This window comes from Trichoplax adhaerens, genomic scaffold (assembly GCF_000150275.1).
Source record: "Trichoplax adhaerens TRIADscaffold_18 genomic scaffold, whole genome shotgun sequence".
In the NCBI taxonomy this organism is placed as follows: domain Eukaryota; kingdom Metazoa; phylum Placozoa; class Uniplacotomia; order Trichoplacea; family Trichoplacidae; genus Trichoplax; species Trichoplax adhaerens.
The window spans coordinates 955,062-975,325 of record NW_002060960.1 but is presented as its reverse complement, the minus strand read 5'-3'; the positions used below and the strand labels follow the sequence as shown (position 1 = coordinate 975,325).

General features: G+C 31.8%; 3 protein-coding genes across 3 annotated transcripts; all 3 read right to left on the bottom strand.

Annotated features, from left to right (window-relative positions):
* Positions 1 to 291: 291 nt before the first annotated feature.
* Positions 292 to 5,539, bottom strand: TRIADDRAFT_60905 (uncharacterized protein; the record flags this gene model as incomplete). The annotated part of the gene is made up of 9 exons (XM_002116814.1): positions 292 to 341; positions 626 to 905; positions 1,008 to 1,291; positions 1,423 to 1,516; positions 1,932 to 2,093; positions 2,865 to 2,974; positions 3,060 to 3,176; positions 3,550 to 3,713; positions 5,340 to 5,539. The coding sequence occupies 9 exons, from the start codon at positions 5,537 to 5,539 to the stop codon at positions 292 to 294; spliced, it is 1,461 nt and encodes a 486-aa protein (XP_002116850.1).
* A 4,164-nt stretch (positions 5,540 to 9,703) lies between these two features.
* TRIADDRAFT_60904 (uncharacterized protein) lies at positions 9,704 to 13,094 on the bottom strand (the record flags this gene model as incomplete). The annotated part of the gene is made up of 13 exons (XM_002116813.1): positions 9,704 to 9,795; positions 9,864 to 9,894; positions 9,989 to 10,168; positions 10,245 to 10,270; positions 10,421 to 10,507; positions 10,648 to 10,882; positions 10,980 to 11,061; positions 11,227 to 11,315; positions 11,402 to 11,447; positions 11,527 to 11,613; positions 11,847 to 11,932; positions 12,776 to 12,835; positions 13,002 to 13,094. 13 exons carry the CDS (start codon positions 13,092 to 13,094, stop codon positions 9,704 to 9,706), a joined length of 1,194 nt encoding a protein of 397 aa, XP_002116849.1.
* Positions 13,095 to 16,835: 3,741 nt separating this feature from the next.
* Positions 16,836 to 20,015, bottom strand: TRIADDRAFT_31500 (uncharacterized protein; the record flags this gene model as incomplete). Its single annotated transcript, XM_002116812.1, has 14 exons — positions 16,836 to 16,954; positions 17,032 to 17,062; positions 17,149 to 17,328; positions 17,570 to 17,664; positions 17,791 to 17,866; positions 17,934 to 18,011; positions 18,091 to 18,172; positions 18,426 to 18,514; positions 18,599 to 18,644; positions 18,734 to 18,820; positions 19,027 to 19,112; positions 19,182 to 19,258; positions 19,358 to 19,394; positions 19,926 to 20,015. 14 exons carry the CDS (start codon positions 20,013 to 20,015, stop codon positions 16,836 to 16,838), a joined length of 1,173 nt encoding a protein of 390 aa, XP_002116848.1.
* Between the last annotated feature and the right edge of the window lie 249 nt (positions 20,016 to 20,264).

The following is a 20,264-nucleotide window of genomic DNA, read 5'->3' as shown; positions in this document are numbered from 1 at the left end:
ATGGTAGTCCACAACAGTAGGATTTAATGCTCTAATGATCTAGACATTTGCCGAAGCAACTATTGAAAAACTTAAACTAATACAACATAATAATAAAACTTTTATATGGAGAGTCAATCATGTCTTATCAGCATACTAGTCTTTAAGTTCAGGAACTGTTACACCTCACTGATGACTTATATAAAATTTTTTTAAAATACCCGTGTCATTATTCATTGTCTTTCCGTACAGAAATGAAATCTTATTATTAAAATTTATGGTGCACTTGGTATATTTAGAATTTGTTGGCCTTTAAGATGTTGAAACCACTTTTGCATAATCTGGTGGGATATCTGAATGACCTAAAATATACGCAAAAATTGATAAAGATACTGTATTATTAGATTGAAATGCCCGTACAAGCGATTTTCTATTTAAATTAAAGTGAAATGGTGCAGCAGACTTAAAACTGGCTGACAACTATACGGCGTATGAGTTGGATTACCGAATTTTATGAAATGTTTGATTCGGTACACATTTAAGTAATTTACATTAATAACGTTCTGCTTTTGTAAATGTGAGTTAGTTCTCTTATAAAATTTTATGTATTAACAAGATAACTGTAATTATTTTAATACGAATATACCAGCTTGTGAAGTTACTCCTCCCTCTAAGGTACCGCTCAGAGCTGGGCTCGTGAAAGACGGACTTGGCATAGGAATTGAATTTTGATTATAAGTAGCTTGCGAATCCGCATTAAATGCTGAGCTTGTAGATAGATAATTATGATTATCGACTTTCATTGAAGTAAAGTTGTCATTTTTGTCATCAAATCGTGAAGTTATAGGCCCAGTTGAAAAAGTACTTAGAGTTTGAGACGATAAAGATGGATTTGGCATAGGAATTAAATTCTGGCTGTAGGTAGCCTGCGAAGCAGTATTAAATGTAGGGTTTGTTAGTGGAAAAGTGTAATTATCGACATTTGTTGAATAATCACAGCTATTTTTCTCTTTAAATTGTGAACTTACTACTTCCGTTGAGGTACCACTCGGAATTTGAGACGGTAAAGATGGATTTGGCATAGAAATTGAATTCTGACCATGCGTCGCTTGCGAACCCATATTAAATGTTGAATTTGTAAGCGGATAATTATGATTGTCGACATTCTTTAGAGCAACATTATTATTTTGCTGTTGAACTTGTGAAGTATTCCTCAATCGACGCCATATCTGACGCTTGTAAATGATTACTATTACAACGAAGACAGCGCTTAATACCGCAACGATGGGACCGACCGTAGCGAAAGTCGAATCTAAAATTTATAAAAAATGTTTACTGATCATCATCTTATAAGAAGCGGGATTACTGCAATTTCAATTACCTCACCGATAAGGTTAAATACTTAGCCAGTAAAACCTGATTATTGACATTTTTGCTACGTACTTCCAGCTAATTCAACGTTGTGGATTAATATGTTATCCAGTCCAAAATTTCCGTTAGAATGCGACTGCCATCTTGTTTCTGCATATATTCTCAGCTGTAAGATTGAATAATTGTACTTGTATTCAATAAATTTTTAATGTGTACTAAGTTAATGAATAAAAATACGTAAGGTCAGGTAGTAGATGGCATTTCGTTAAAGTTTCTAAACATCGCTTTTAACCAGACTCCACGTAGCATATTGCTAAATTACATACTGCTACGCAAATGAAGACATTACTAAAAGTCTAACATCAGAAAATATGTATCAAATTGGTAATTAAACCTAGTTATCCAATACTAAATGATTGAGAACAGCTCTACTTGTATTGCTCTAAAATTTACAGAATACTTACCAGGCCCAAAATTTTAAAATACCATTTTTGATACATCAAAATACTACAGTTAGATTTAAATGTAACGTATGTAATTGATAAATTAACACTCATATTACATATCTGTAATGCACTTACTCGAAATGCAGATGTTTCATAGAAATCAGAGGATCGATAACCATGCCACCATCCATCAAGCATTAGTGAAGGTGTCCTCAACACGAAATAGCTATTCCCTTTCGCATAGCTAAATGAAAAGGAGTTCAAGAAATTGGTCCGAGCTATTGCTGTGTATGTCACCTATTAAAGTAAAACAGTCAGCATTCGCAAATGTTTAAATGTAAAATAAATGAAGACTTTTCACAGCCAGAGATTTATAAATTATAGGAAAGTATGAAACATTCAGCTGATAGCTATAATAACTATGATAGTACTATTAATCAAGTAATATATGATATTTTCCATTACAAGTTGCGCATATAAAATAAATCGAAGTTGACCTATTTGAGAATTGAAATAAAGACTACTAAAGAAATTACATACATGCTAATAAAGGGCAAAAACACACTTCCTATTTTAAGAAAATCATGTACACGTAGATTTTGTAATAGCTAAGTACAGCAGAACACGAAGTTAAAATTTCGGTTGATCTTTAGTCATATTCCTTCTACTGATGTTGGATTCTATAGTTCAGTAGTATCATTTCCCAGTAAGATTATCTCTTGTATAAATTAATCTACTTCATTAAGCAAAATACATTAATCAATATATTTTTAGCTCGACAGATACTGTACTAATAGTTTGAGTCTTATTCTACTATGAAAACGCTATGGCAAACTTATTTCCCAATTTTTATTTTAACAAAATAATATCATTCTATCTACGTCAAAAATGATAGCTAAATTAACTTTATTAAACATTCGTTATTATAAATTACAGAACATAAGCTAAATTTGATAGTATTCTTGTACGAGTAGATGAATATTTACGTAGTATAAAAATTATTATGCGATAAGATTCAATGCTCTAGAATATTTTTTTATAGTTAGATCTAAGATTGCTGGAACTTACATATGAAAAATTGGCATTTTTTTTCAATATTAGCGATGGAGTGGTCAGAATAGCCTCATACGTTCTTAAACCATCTGATGAGCTTTTAAAAAAATATATATATGGACCAGCTGCATAATACAAAAATTGATATAAAATTCCAGTATAATAAAAGTTTAGCGAAATAATAAGCTGAAATAATTAAACTGATTATACCATATAATGGAAAGTTGCCAACACTTGTAATTTGCCTTTGAAACGGTCTATTACCACTTTGTGTCCAAGAACAAAATCCATCAGTGAAATAGCAGCCAATAAACGAATCACCAACAACTGTAAGTTTGCAATAGCAGAATTATGCATGCAATTAGGCTAAATTTTAAAATCAACTAGTGAAAGAAACTTTTAAAAGGTTTCAATATTAATCCGGTGTCAACAACCGTGTAAAGCTAAGGTTTAATCTTTTCCGATACCTGTTTTACTGGTGCTACGAGTTTGAAGAGCTAAGATCAAGTAATGGAATTGATAATTTTCCGTCAGTACAGTTACATATAATTATAAAATATTGAATCGAATTCCTTCTTATATGATCTATAACATTCGATCTCTTTAATATATGAATCTTTGCAAAGAAGACACTGACTTGTAATATGAGAGTGTGAAAAATTATTGTTTACATACTATCCAAAAGTCCTATTTATTGTACCTCGTCGATCTCTGTTTGATACTGTTAGTACTTTATTTAAAGGTATTTTATTTCTCAGATCGTTTTGAATACAATATCCGATAAGTTGAATATGTCTTTGATTAGATAATTTGGCCAGCTGCTTTATGTTCTGGTTGCTACATTCCAACTCTTGCTCTAAAATTCTAAAATGACAGATTTGAACGTAGTACAGTTAAAATCTTGAAACTAATCCTGAGTATCAATTTTGGAAAAAAAAATTAAGCTCGGTGTGAATCGTTGTCGTTATTTCAAAAAGTATTTTATGAGACATCATAAATTTATTTATGGAATGTTTAAATTTAACGCCATAGCGTCTAAAATTTTGCATAATGTCTTATTATATCGTACTATACTTTGTAGATTGCCTATTCTATCAAACAGACCTTGACGCCTTAGTACCCTTGATTTCATAATTATTGTCACAAACTAATTACAAATTAGATGCGTTATTTAAAGGAGAACTCTAATATCTTCATGAGAATTATCGCACTTATTGGTATATAAAAACCTAATCAAATTGGAATTTGGAAAGAAAGTAAAGTATTTACAATTTTAAATTGTTTATAGTGGGATGATAGTTCTCAATTAATAATCTTGATTGCATAATCGGCACTAATCTTCTAAGCATATCTTTAATTCTTAATGTAACTTGAAAGCGATAAGTAGGACCTATGCAGCCTAAATTAACTCTGAGATGTGGCCCATAAATAAACCAAATAACCGCAGTTACAATTTAAAAATTTTTAGCAAGTTTGAATTATCGTATCATAGTCTGCTTTTAGACGTCAGCAAAAGCTTATTAAAATTCTCTATAGAATAATTTTTTTTACAGTAAACAATTAAATAAAGAGCAACACCATCGTGATCATAGCAGTAATAAACAGGTTTTGTTGCAGTACGTTAATATCGTAAATACTGCTCGGTGTGCAAATACGAATGCGTGAATTTACGCATTCACACTTGTTTAAACAGCTTTAATCAACAATTTAATGTTAGTGAAGTTTGTAAATACTTTAAAAATATCTAGCATTTAATAGATTTGGTCATCCTTGTAGCTTCCTTCAATGAACATAAAATTCAATCATTTCTTCTAATTTATAAAGACTACTTGAGAAGACTTAACTTAATGAAATCTAGTTCTTTAGTAAGCTAAGTGCTTCCAAACTACTATGTCATATGGAAGCTTTTATGTTCATAATTGTGAACGAAAACCCAATAATTTGGAATCAGTTGAGTCAGCTGCTATTTTAAGCTTTTGAAACAAGAGATTCTTAGAAATCTCATCTTTGTCTTAAGCTGTGATTTTTACTATTGAAATATTGGTAACTACTATAGAGGGATGTGTAAGCTTCTGTAAACTATTGTAAATTATCTCAAGAACGATTATCACTATCCTAGCTGTAACGTTTGAAATATAAGGAAGAAATCAATAGCTTTTTGAACATCGTATGTCGGAAAAGATGCGATGGAATCAAATTCAGACCCCATAATCATCGTCTAAAAACTAGTAAATGATTTCAGGCAGTAGAAAGAGCATTAGATGAGCTTAATCAATATTAAACCAGACAATCTAAAATAATCAATATATAATAAGGAACACGGTAAATAGTGTCTAATTGTAAAGCAAAAATTACAAGTCCATACCAAACGCGAATTAGAACTGTATGTTGAACTAGTACTTAAGAATTTAAGAATAAGCTAGAACATCAAAACAGTCTTAATTTACTTTACCTTACCTTCCAAGAATGCTAGAGACTAAGTTAACTTACATTCGATGTACATCATTCGGGATAACAGCAAATTTCTCTTCTAGTCGAGTGCAGATAATTTCAGAGCTTCTACACAAGCAGTTCTTTGGACAATCTTTCTTGATATCAGATTTTTGATAGATGGATATTTCAGATGCCAAGCAATGAGTAAGAAAGATACAGACCAACAAGACAACCAAAGCCTGGTTGACGACTGCCATTTTGTTTAGTATAGACGTAAACTACTTCTGATTTATGAAATAAGCCTCTTGTAGTGCAATTGTCTAAATAAGAACAATTACAACTGCAAAAATTACGTTAATCATTCGATGACCATGCGCATATTTAAGCCTAAATAATATAGATTTCAATAGCGATATGATTACACAAAAAAAACCTAAATAACGATAATCAACCGGAATAACGGTATATTCAAGCTGTTATTGTTTATTATCGACTTTAGGGCGTACTCTTACGTATTATAAGCTATGAATGTTAACAGCAAGTTAAAGCATAAATTTTTGTGTTTGTATTTTTAATGAATTGATAAACAATTGCTTGTGGTAGAATTAATTATACTCGTCCATGAAGAAAACTCCAAATTAATTTTCTCTTGAAACGATCGCTTCCAAATACATATATTATGAAGGACTAAAGATAAAGTCCTATATGGTCATTTTGTGTGAAAACAAGGTTACTTTAAGATACAAAAGCATAGAAAATAATCGCAATCGTTATCTTAGCCTGTCGTGATGATGATACTTTGCCATCTTATCTTCGTTTTGATCGCTGGGTTTACGTAGATTACTATATTAAAGTTTTCTTTAAATAAACCAGTATATCGCTCCGGATATACTAAAATGTATATATATATATCTGCACGCGCATACGACTTCATGCTAATTTTGACACTGTGATAACTTTTTGGCTTCTTGCGGTAAAACTTTAACTATAGGCGTCCCTGATATAGATTATTATAGAAAAGCTATTTACAGTATATAGACTGAGATAAAAAATTTCATTTATATAATCTAGTATATCGCTCCCATATTTACCGAAAATTATACGTCTGCTCGAACGTATGGACATAACTATTTTCATATACACGTACATAGGATTATAACAACAGAAAATTTTTACCTGTAGTAAAGCTTTTCGACATAAAATATTACAAAAGTTTCTTTAGTATAGTTAAGTACGGAAATAATTCCTGGAGAGACTGTGTTAGAACAGGGATGAAATAGCAATTACAAAAATATAAATTAACATCTGATATAAGTCTTCTAGACGTCTTTGAGTTAGTTATATAAGGCTTGCAGATAACTAAGTAACTATCGGTATCGTAAAACCAACTTACCAAAGGTTCATATAAATAGAAGCATTGAAAATATCTACAAATGTCGAGTAAGAATACGATATAGTGTTTTACACTAGATACATTTTGGGCCATTGTTAATTATATCTGATTTAAGATTAGATTCATTATCATAATTCAGCTGATTTTTGAGAAGAATATCGAATAGAAAAATCACTGAATGAAGTCCTTTAAAGACAACTGCACAAAATAAATTCTAATTAGAAGTCTTTTAGAAACGAGATCTTAGACCTGACAGTAATGCTCTTGCGTGATCCTGCTGCGTATTAGGATTGCAATCTGTGAGAGCATCAAACCGTATATAACGCGAAGTTTAGGATTGATGCGGCACTTTGAATGAAAGAGTAAGAAATTGTACTTGTATTCTTGCTTTACTGATATTTTTCTAATTCGTAACTTGCATGCTAAATTAGCGTGAAATGAATAATTGCCCGAAATGCAGATGTAGAGTAATTTATGAAAAATTAGACGGTAATATGGTACGTCAATCAACTACTTACTGCTTTGCTGACCATCTACTCAATTTTCATGAGCAAGCAGACCCGGTACGAAGTCATATCGAACAATTTTGAAACTTAATAGTAAAAACGAATGCAGTTTAAAGACTTAATAATTCAATTCCTGTACGACGCTGTAAAGGCGATAAAAAATAGCATATCGAGACTGCTGTTATCACAATCTCCATTACTGACATGGAACAAAGGTGTTTTGCGACCTAATTACTACTATATTGTAATTGATCTACACTTTAGGCTGGGAGATATACCCGAAATCTAGTTGATGCAGACGGTTAACCTTACGATGTGTCACTGCTTGAAAAAAATATTAAATTTGCTACACAAAATACTCTTACTACCTGGTGTCTGGGCTAGAAATCGTCTTGTATATTTCTATTGCACCATGGATCTAACTTTATAACGCAGATTATTGTCATATCTTACAAAACATGTGTACACTAAGTAGACTACATTATTATCTTTTGTTTTCTGTTTAACTTTTTGATTCTAGCTTTAATGATTATTCATCGGACTTTATATCCCTATTTTCAGATAGTTTTTCCTATCCTCAAGAAACCACTTTCATCTCTAAAGATATGTAATTGATAAGGATTCTATATATCTCGCCTCTTCTTTCATAGCATTCTGGCTTCTTTCGAAGCCATTTATCTACCACTTTAAGCTCGCTAGGGCCTTAGTCATCTTTGTAATTTAATCATCTTTTTAGCTGAGGCAAATTAATTAATTCACTACATAAATAAAAATAGTAGACTAGTTTCTTTTAGATACAAGTTAGGTATTTTCTTGAAAATTTGAAGATGAGATGCGCATTTATTTCATTTCGCCATGTGCATTTTTAGATTTAGCGGTAATTAGCAATTTAGAACGAAATAATTCTTTATCATTTGTATATATACAACACTATGATGGTAACACTATAATGGTAATACTAAAAAAGTGTAGTACCTCATCAAAAATTTCTCTCTTTTCGGAATATAGATTATTTTGCTCTTTTTTCTCATTTAGTCGTGTAGTTTATCGTAACTTTCTGTCGATGATGATATTGTTAGTATTTAGAGTTGTCTTGTAGACTAAGTTGGGCAGACAGACCTAACAGAAGACTCTGGGTTTTCATCTGGTTCAAGTTTTCTCGCTACAAATTTTAACTCGTAACTGACATATTGTACTACATATTTTTGGAATATGTACTATTGTAAAGAACTCGACGATCCCCGTTCGTTATACTTCGCGTGCTGTGCTTTTATTTTATATTTTATATTAGCTTCTGTAGTAAATCCAAATACGTGTGAACTATAAAAAGCTTTTCGAATTTTCTACTTTCCTATCGCAATTGCATATTAAATATAGTATTTTCGTGATAAATTCGATTAGAAATAAAACACAGTATAATAGTAGCTAAAATTCAACATTTATGGATGCATGAACGCTGTCTTCACGATTTCAACTCGGTTAAGAAAATTTGAACTATATCATTATCTCCTTACCGTATAAATCTTTTTCAAGGTGGGACATGGATTTGAAATATTTCCGAAACTAATCCTCCATTTCATAACATCCTGGCATCACAAATAGATAAGTTCTATACTCTTTTGCATTGCTATTGTCAGTAATTTTGTGTCACAATTTCACTTCTGCGACAAGGTGACGTACAGTAAAGGTCTATAATTAGCTACTGACTTAAAAGCCCTTTTACTTAACGTTAAACACACACAGCAAAATACTGTAAAGATAAACTTTTATTAGCAAAGATACATCTACAACTTTTTACCACACCACTCAACTCAAATGTTCCCGTTTCTACAGGAACCGTCTAATTTGTAAACAACAACAGTAAAAGATCATAATCTTATTCCAAACATCAATATCCAAAGATGGTTATTGATTTTGTTGCTAACATGTAAAATGATTGTGGCCACCATACGTAAGATTTTTTATCAAGCTAAAAGTGTATTTCTTGATAATTTCTGCTTTAGGCGTTAACTGAAGAAATTTAACTTTTTCAATAATAATATTTTTACCTCTAGTGATTATAAGTCTTAACAGTTATAATTTAGAGTTCAGCAGCATTGTGCAACGAGCAGTATCATATTATAGCAATCTTGTATATGATAACAGAATATTTTAGTTAAAAATATCGGCTAAAGTATTTGCGATAATCATCCTAAATATTTTAATTAACGTTCGGTAAAACATAAACTAACTATGAATACTTGAACGTCTCTTTAGCAAAAATACGCAGACTAACTTATTCACTCAACAATCAGTATTTTACGTAATGGTGTCAATTCTTATCAAGTACGATTATCTTCTTAGCTATTGTGTATTAAAATGAATATCAAAATATCGAGATAACTCTTGCTTGACTTCTTTATTAGTCATACTCCTATTAAATTGGAATAAATTATTGATTGGTAAAATTAATCTAGCTTTAAAAGTAGGAGCGAATTGAATCATACAGTTACTAGCGCAAATAGTCCAAGAACAAATTTGGCTCACCAATGTTCTTTGCTTATGTAATAATGCCTTTCTTTACTTGCAAATCCGTTAAAATTGGAGGACGCAGCTGATGCATATGCTCCTAGATCTTATAAACAAGAACAGTTTCATCAAATGTATAAATTCAAGTACTTTCGAGATCACCTATATACTCACTTTCAAAGTAAGTCCAATCACCAGCTTCCATCTAATCAAATAAAGTATTACCGCGTTCATTCATATTTATTGTAAGTAAACCTTAGCATTCTGCATTAAAATGTAAAATCTATACTATGGTATACCTCTGGAATAGTTTGGCCACTTGCAATACAATCCAGTCCATTACATGTAGGCCCCCATATGCTGCTACGATGGAATTGACCACTTTTCGATTTCAGTACATTAGGTATGAATGGCTCTTTTGTGAATAATCTTCGAAGGAAAGATCCATGCAAGCCATCATTAATATGATACATGCATTCCTATAAAAGTAATCATGCAAACAAAAAGAATGAAACCAGTATTTTCGAAAATGTAATGCAAATAATATGCCCTAACCATGCTTTCCTTATGGGATTGATTCTCTGAAATTATCAATTACGATGAAAAGCAATTTTTTAATTTTTTCTGGTATTATTAGAGTTCAAGTTTTACATCAATATTAAATGATCATAATGACTCTATCGAAAGCATAGTATCAGAAAAAATGGTCTTTCTATTAATAGATTACATACGTTCAGTTTTCACATTATCATCGTATCTCAGACGTTTACCAATGACATTCGTGACTAAAATCATTGAAGAGGTAGTAAAATATTTTCCTAGCCACCAAAATACAAGTAATAACGTTAAACCTTTAGCATCGATCATAGACTAAGATTCATCTAGACTTTTAATCCATTGCCGTGATAAGGACGGCCAAATTTTATGTAACATTTATCCTTAGTCAAAAAGGTTCTACCTGGCTCTGCTATTATCTCAACTCCACATTCTGTAGGAAAATATTTGTCAAGTGCTTCAGTAATGGCTCCACAAACCTGAAAATAAAGTGCTTTGGCCATCAAATCCGACATACAAATAAGTATAATTAATCGTGGAATAAGTAAATCTCTTTTTACATTTTCAAATAACGTATCTTCAATCCCCGGATATCCGCCACCGATATCTAGTAATGTGAGATCCAAGCCAATCTCTTTCTGTTAAAGTAATTAAATATTGCGACTCGCATTAAAAAGTCGTTATTTTAATTCAGTCTTACTATATATAATCTTAAAAAGCAACTCGGAAGCTAACTGCTAGATTGAACGCTTTTTTGGACTTTTCAATAGCTTTAGTAAAAGAATCGGGGTCATCACAGCCAGAACCAACATGGAAACTAAATCAGCATAATTATCTTTTAACACAAGGACTTATTCCTGTATTTTAAATTTATTTACCATATTTGTCAAGTATATTTTTTTATTATTTTAAATAAGAACAAACTAATCATCGTCGGTCCAACTTCAAGTAATAAATTATGGTTAATTACTAGTTTTCTTACCTTATTCCTATTACATTTAAACTTAATTTTCTAGCAACTTTAAATAAGTGCAACACTCTAGAGAATGGTACTCCATACTTCGCCCCTAACTAAAGTGGACGTAGATTAGTTTGTATCATGAAATCTAAGCAGAGAAAAATGAAAGTTTATTTCAAATTTTTTTGACCGTACATACCGGAAAAGCCGCTTTAGAATCATCAACTTTCAGTCGTAACAGCAATCTATTCCAGTCAATAATTTCAAAAAATTGTCGATCTATCCAATATGAGTATCATTTCAAAATTAAACCCTACTATTTACTTTGCATGTGGAACCATACGCTTTATTCGCTGTAGTTCTCCTTCGCTATCGAAAGTCATCAGAGTTATTCCTTTTTTCAGAGCCACCCTAAATATGAAGTATCCAAAATCAAAAACGCTGCAACAAAACTGGCTTCTCAATAAGTCATGGTGAATATTCGTCATCAGATTTTGCATAGAAAAATCTTTAACTTTTAATACCTGAACTCTATAGTTTGAACTAAATATTAGATAAAACATCGTTACAATCTTAACAGTTTATGAAGGAATTAGCTTGGTATTTCATCATTAAAATGATCGAGAATACTCTGTCCCACTTACTTTAAATGAGACAATCCTTTGCACGGATTTGAATAGATGATATTGTCATTTTTGACATCCAACGCAGTCGTTAACCGTATATCAGCCTATCTCAATAACATTAAATTTGATTTAATGCCGCTAAAGGATTTAAACACTTCTCTTAGACTTCTATCACTTACAGCACTTGTGACGCTGAAACTGGCACCTAGACTACATAAAGCTGCTACTAGATGAAAGTCTGGATTGCATTGTATAGCTTAAGGACGAAATTACATAAAATATTAGAAAGCTTCTTTTTATTTAAACTCGACTCTACATCTACTGTAACAAACGCTAGCATGAAATTACCGTAAAAGGGCTTTACACGAGGTAGTGCGGACAACCACTAATTTTATTATAAGCAAAAAGAAATATCAGAATATCATATTATTTTAAAATTCTATCGCTACCAAAATGATATTCAAATAGCATTTAGGCAGATTAACAGAGACTAGAAATAAGGGGTTATAAGACTGGTGTCTTAAGGAGATAGAGATAGTAAATATTTCTTTTACATAGGAAAGTTAGGTAAACTTATCAAACTTACTACTGTCGATAATTTTAAGATAGTTTTACGATTAAACGAGAACACTTCTTCGTCAATTTACGTTGGTTTATTTTCATTGCTACATATTCTATCGTTAATTCAACGATGATTGATTGCATGGTAATCTACAGTAGTAATTTTAGTTAATTTTAGTAATAACAGTAACACAAGTTGTGTGAGACTAGAGGTTTGCTCAATTTTAATCTCAAATTTCAAGTTAATGGATAGCGAGCCTAAGGAGTTATAAAACCTATTCATTGCATCTATAAATCGAGAAAGTGGTAAATTTGATATAGGTCTGATATTTTCTAGGTAACGATATTATTTATTAAGTCTTTTATATTAGCTACAGCTTGCTTACAGTGTTAAACTTGTATATAATATCACCAATATTCACCAAATAAAATGCTTCATCTTCATTCTTTGACATTCGGTAAAACAAAAAAAATTATATATAAATTTCCATATTTAAGCAATAGTAGCTTATGGCTTGAATCAGCGAGCAAAGTAAAATAATGCAGCAATCAAGGAAGTAATGATAGATTCGGACATTTGGCCAATAATATCCAATAAAAAATCAAACTTACATTTAAGTTTACTGCATTCGCTTTTTGAGTAATGATTTCTTGTAAAGACTGCGACTCGGTGACTTCTAATGGTACAACATGATGGGAAGCCATTCTTGGATATAGACTTAATTTAACAAACCATCTGAATATTCTTGTCAAGAACTGTTGCGTTAGTAAGCCTATTTTTAGGTATAGAATTTAGTAAAAATTGTATACCTATCGTGAATTACAGCAAATTACTTTCAATCTTACCACCAACTGAGATTTTAAAACAAGTCTATAGACTGAAAAATTCGAGAGCAAAATCTTTACCACACTTAAATTGAACATACCTCCGTTAATGTAATTAAAATAATCCAGTCGTGGAAGCAAAGAACTGCTCGCTAAGAGCTAACATTTCTATTACCAATTAATTTAGCTTAAAATTAAGAAAACAAGTTAATATGATTACATTTTTCTGTGTTTATGTAATCATAGGGAACAAAATGTATACATTTTAGCCGGTTATAGAAAACATAAAGCTTACATTTCCATTTGTATTTCTGTCAATGTATGATATATGAATACCAATTATTACCAGAATGTTTAGATTGCATGATCAATGACAGTAAGTGAAAAGAATCTAATCAAGGCTTTTAGATCAAAGCCAACATATGCTTCGAGCAGTATTATGTTCCTGTATGAACATTTATTAATTATGAGCAATAGTTTGGATAGCACAATCAAAAATAATAGGTGAAAGGAGGCCAATCAAGGTATTTAGATCATGATAAAATTTTCGTTGAGTAGTACCATGGTCCTGCATAATAGCAGCCCATAGTTAAATTTGTCTTTCTGTTACCTAGCATACAAGTATTTACAGTGAGTAGATTCAGTAATAATTCAGGGCTACAACATCATATAACGAGAAGATCATTCAGAAGTATAAAGAGGTTTTCGGTTAATCTCGTTAGGCGCCTGAATCTGTAAAAGTACAAAGTTGTTTTAATTCGAGAGAAGTACAGATACCTACTGTACAGTAAAGATAACTACCTCGATTCGAAGATAATTGATGCTTATTTACCTTCTTATTTATTTGCGACGACAACAGTTATAGTGCCTACAGTAATCTCTAATGAACAAAATCTGTCACAAGAAGGCAACGATAACAAGGTCAAATCGGTCTAGAAATAGCATTAAGAACTATAGGGATAATATATGATAAACTGCTGTGATAAAGTGTCTTCTTAAAATTGAAGCAAGAACTACAGTTCCTTATAAACTTCCCTTTGATGCATAAGTTAGGTTCATCTAACTACTAATAAGGACTATCTCTAGACTATCTAATTGCAATCATCTTATTCTTAAACTTATTAGGGGCTGCACTACAACAGCTAACTAAATTAACATACAGGCTATCGTAGACTTTAAGCCGCAATTTTTAGTCCTTACAGGACATATATCCTCTAAATGTTGACGTTATTGAAATTTTATTGAATCAATTAGGTAATAAAGGAGAATTAGCTGGTAGCAGACTAGTTGTAACTGATTGAAGCAGACAGTATTAAAAAGCACTATATTGTGCCATATGGTGCATAAATTTAATTTAAAATAAATCTAATTGGATTTAAATGAAAATATTTTAAGTTTAATCTCTCTGGCTTAAATATACCATCATCACACATTACTATCTTTAAAAAGAATGAATGAATTTTTTTAACACTTTATTTTATTGCATGACCACCAGTTGAAATGAATTAAAATTTTTACGAACGTTAACTAGATTTACTTTATACTAACTTCTACTGCAATAAATTAGATTCAATAGATTAATTTCAAGTACGATTGAACTTTTAAGCATCCTTTTGCAATAGAATTAATTATCATGTATATAAAACCGTGATCACTTTCACTGATCTTACAGTATAATACCAGAAATTAGCAAATTGATAGATTAATGGTGAAATTAAAATGCCATATACTGTTTCGTGTATCATATCATATATCAATTTTACTGATATTATTCACTAGCTGTACTTTTGGTTAAACCTGAATTCAAAGCAACGTACCTGAAATTTATCAAGGTTTCGACAAAGATTTGCTACAAGCATTGAAAGCTAGTTCATTTAAGACAGAGATAAAGTAACCTGCAATTTGTAAAACCATTGCCCTAATACGTAGGAGCTATATTCTAAATATGTAGCAAAACGCATTTTTAATTAATATACTCGTATGTTTGCGTTATTTCTATTCCATTGTACGTCATGACGGTAGATTTATCGAGATTAATAGTTTAGTTTGCTCTGGCAGTAAGAATCTCACACTGCCATCTAATTAAATTGGTTCAGTTCTTACGTGCATCTTTCGCACGTAAAACAATTATGTTCAATAAAAATATATAAGTAGGAGATTTTTCTTCATTTAACATTTGCATAATGCAAGTTTTTCGAGTGCACTCATTATAGTCAGAACCTTGGCCGCATTTTCCTTGCAAAGGCATGAAAATTTATTAAAATGCTCACCGAGTAATCTGAGCTAGCCTTTGCTAGTAATGTCTTAATCTTAATTCCTGGTGTCTTATTAAATGTGTCTAGACTTTAGAAAGTCACTTTAAAACGGTATTGCGGCACTACGTTGCCTAAATTATAGAGTTTAGATGGTATTGTTGCAGAGAGTATTTCAGTATTATAGTATAAAGCTATTTTGTAGATTATAGTACAGTGTGTCTATTGGTTGCGAGCCTTTTAGAAGTGTAGTTCTTAGGCGTTATAGTATCAGCACTTTATTCTTACTAGATCTTTCGACAGGTTAGGGTAGAATCTGTAGAAGCAACTTAATGTAAATGCTTTACGTTAGAATTGTACTTGTCAGGAAGTAGTCCGTGACGAATGGCAATAAAGTTGTCACATAAAACTGTAAGAGCACCATTGCAACTTGCAAAGCTGTGCCTGAAAGAGGTAGAGAAATTCTTAAAGGATCTGTGTCTGCATAGCGTTGCTTATTGAATAAGCTACATTTAGTACGATATTCAATAATACTAATTTCGAACTTTTTTCCTGAAATTTGCAATCATTGTAACCTTTCTACTCCGTAAAGTATAACAATTAGTGTGTAAAATTGCGGCATGGTTAATACGTATATATAATAGTCGTTGTAACAGTTTCATATTAGTCAACAAAGTAAAATAATTATAATTGGATGCATCAGTTCTTGTTACATATCACCCAGTCTACGAACGAATCATGCAGCCGTAAAATTATGTAGCTCAACGCCATATTGATCAATGCTTAAATTGGTATTATCAGAAAATTTTCACCTAGTTATTAAGGAGTTAATTGGTAAGTAAGCAAGTTAGTTGGCACTTGAATCAGAATAGCAGTTGTGAGCGACTTTAATTAGGATTAATATTGTCTTGTTTCACGGTAATCTGAAGTCGTATTTGAACATAATCTGTCAGAGCACCGTAGCCGTAAAGCTAATTTGCAGATAGAGTGAAGCAAAGTGCAGCAATCATACTTGCTCACATCATGATCTTATGACCAACAGTAGAATTTTTTATTTTGATATGATTAAATAATAAGTTTAAGATCCTATGACCGAATTTTGAAAGAACATTTTATAGAATGGAAAAGCAAATCTGAATTATTATTATCCTGCCATATAAACTAACATCATATAAAAGAAGTATCGTTATTTTAAACATCGAACCCCACACTACAACAAACCAGCAGTTGATTATTTATCTCATTATTCAATACTAAAATACGGAGATAATTCTTTCCTGTATTGATTCCTATCGCAATTGGAATAAAAAAATATCTGTTAGATATTCATTAATCATAAACTGATAAGTTAATTTGTAAATAAGATAAGCTACAACATTGATGAAAATGGCAAGTCGTACCAATATTTTTCATTTATGTAATAGTATCTAGTTGTGTTCTTGAATCCATTGAAATTAGTGGTTAAACACGATGTATACGCTCCCATATCTATTAATAAAATAATTCTCTTACTCTTTAATTATTATCGCAATGGTATTTTAAGATCAAAGTTATTTATACGGTACCTTCATAGTAGACCCATTCGCCGGCTTCCATCTGCTCGATTAAATATGTGACTTCAAGTAAGATGCCCGTAAACTTTAAAGGCTATCATTATAACCACAAATTAATATATATCATACCTCTGGGAGATTACAGTCACTTAAAAGGCAATCCATTGCTCCACATGATGGTCCCCATAAACTACTGCGGTAAGATTTTCCTTTAGTAGGTATCAATTGCTGTGGAAGATATTTTTGACGTGCTAATATTGTTCCAAGAAAAGAGCCGATTAAGCCATCATTGATGTGATATAGCATTTCCTGAAAAGATATCATATGAATAAGAAGTGTTAAAATTAACTTAATGCATGGTGGTAATTAAAACTAAAAAAAATATCACCATATTTTCCGTATCATTAGGGTGCCCTAAAATGAATATTAAAAATTGGAGTATATGTCAGTTTTGTATCTCTGTGTAGTTATTTGGCTATTTAGTAACGCGTGCCCATCTTATTCTTGTTATTTTATCGAATTTTAGAAGCTGTTTCATTGCACTTAATACCGTACCTTCAATCTGAACGTCGTCATCACTATATCTAAGTCGTTTACCGATAATATTGGCAACCAAAGTTGAAGAAGTATGGGCAAAGAACCTGCCTATGTTCAAATTATGAGCAAACTAGGTCATTTAATGATATTTCATCTTAGAATCTCTGACGCTTTGTAAGATATCATTTCATGTGGCAGATTTCATGAGATCAGTATCAACATCTAGACTATTACCTGGCTCAGCAATTATTTTCACTCCACTATCTGCTGGAAAATGAATGTCTATAGCTTGATTGACAGCATGGCACATCTGAAAATCAAAAGCTCTACGTTTAAAAGCAGCATTGAATTTACTGAAATAATTCATCAGGACTGACATTTTCGAATAATGTGTTTGCATGTCCAGGAAATCCACCTCCAATATCTAGCACCTTGAGTTCCAAGCCTTGCTCTTTCTGTTGTAACAATCAAATTAAATTTTAAGTAGTTAAGTTAGGCTAAAGGGTTCTACTTCACTACAACTAGTGGACTAACCGCGATATCAAAGGCCTTTTTAGACTTTTCTATGGCCTTCGTAAAAGCACTAGGGTCATGACAACCGGAACCGATGTGAAAACTTATTGGAATAGTTCAAATTGTCCACAGTATTAACAATGGGTGATGTATTTGAAATAATATTGAATAGAGAACAAAAAGAAAGCCTATTAAGTACTGATTAATGGCAGTACCATCTCTTTCTAGCATAAATTCTAATAAAGAGGAGAACATACATGCATACCGTGTTTACTGCTAGCAATATATCAAAGTCGAATTTTACTGATTATAAGTTGAACATGTTAAGGTGATTGCTATGTGAATCATTCGATTACCTTGTACCGACTACATTTAAACCTAATTCTTTAGCAACCTTAAACAGGTGCGATACTCTACTGAACGGAGTTCCAGCTTTTGCACCTGTCTATTATTTTAATAGCACCGTATTAAATGCATAAAAATAGGGTAAAAATAGAGCTCATTAAACTCTCTTATTGCTCTACTATACCTTAAGGATGGAATGTGAGTCATCCACAAGCAAACGTATTAGCAGTCTGCATAATGTAAAAGCCAAATCATTTATTAATTCATCGGAAAAGAGTGGCATCTAATCCACTCGTAGGATTCACATTCAATTACTTACTTCGCATTTGGAAATGTAAGCTTAATTCTTTGTAGTTCTACCTCGCTATCAAAGGACATCTGCGTCAGACCTTCTTTAGCTGCTGCCCTAATAGATTAAAATTAACACGAGGTAATAAATTCGTCAGCAATTTTGAATTCCATTGAATCATCCCGTATAAAGATGGATGTTATTTATATCAGATCATGAAGTGTTCTTATGCATTGATACTTTCAGAAATAAAAGTTTATTCTATTCACAGCGATTAGCAATAGACGATACGTAATCACGACTCTAATTTTAGGCAAGCATACCTTATATGAGAAATTCCCTTGCAAGTATTGGAGTAGACTACATCTTCATCTTGGAGACCTAATGCTCTAGCTATTTCTATTTCTCCCTAATATCAAAATGATATTTTTATAACTCAAGTTCTGCCTGTTCATCACTATTGTACATCAGAACTTACAGCACTTGCTACGTCCAAACCAGCACCTAAACTACATAAAGTGGCTATAATCTGGAAATCCGGGTGGCATTTCAAAGCTTGAAGGGAAAAATTAATTATCGAATAAACCTTCAGTTGCTAGTCGTACCTGAAAGGTAAGTACTACAGCTGTCATAAGTCTAGTAGAAGAAACATACCAAAATAAGGCCTGATACCAGGCATCATGGACGTCCACTAATTTCAGTCGTGAGATGTGAAAAAGAATAGCGTCATGATCAGAAAATAAGAAAAAGAATTATACTAGTGATCAATAACAACATTGTAGTTATAGGTAAAGTTAGCAACTTAACATTCAATCTAAGTACGATAATAGATATGAAAGATAGAGCACCAATAAGTTAAAATAAAAAGCCTAGACAGTGTAACAACATGAACTTGCTATTTAAGATTGCTCAAATCTAATCGTGGTGTACAGAGGCTAGAATAGCTGTAACTGTGAGTTTGTTCTAAAATTATTTTGGCCATTTGTATTTTGTCTGGTAAAAAGTATCTAAACCTCTTTAGTGTTCTAAGGTAGAGTACTTTTCGGAGTTGAACAAGAAATGTAAGTGAAATGCAATGTCAGTTATGGTCATCTTTTTACATTGTAGCTGCTTCGATTTAGCCAGTTAAACATTTTAAAGATGTGAAGAAAGACATAGTACCGTGGCATAACGTCAATCTTAAGTAAGGACAGTAAAAAAACATCCCATTCCGCTTACTTACAGTTACGTACTTGTATATAACGTCGCCAATATCCACTAAATAAAATGGTTCATCATCATTCTTTTTTTGCAACGTGTTGATTAACGCCATAATATAAATTAAAACAGAAACATTTTCAAGTAAAATCACCCAAGTGGAAATGTTGAACATTCTACAAACCGACTTGCAAATGATCCTTTGAATAGAATTTCTAGTGGCAAATCAGGATAAATTGAAATGTGCATGCTGGAGAAGTTGACTTACTTTTAATTTCGCTGCGTTTGTTCTTTCCAGAATTAATTCTTGCAATGATTGTGATTGTATAATGTCTATTGGCGCAGCACGATGACACGCCATCTT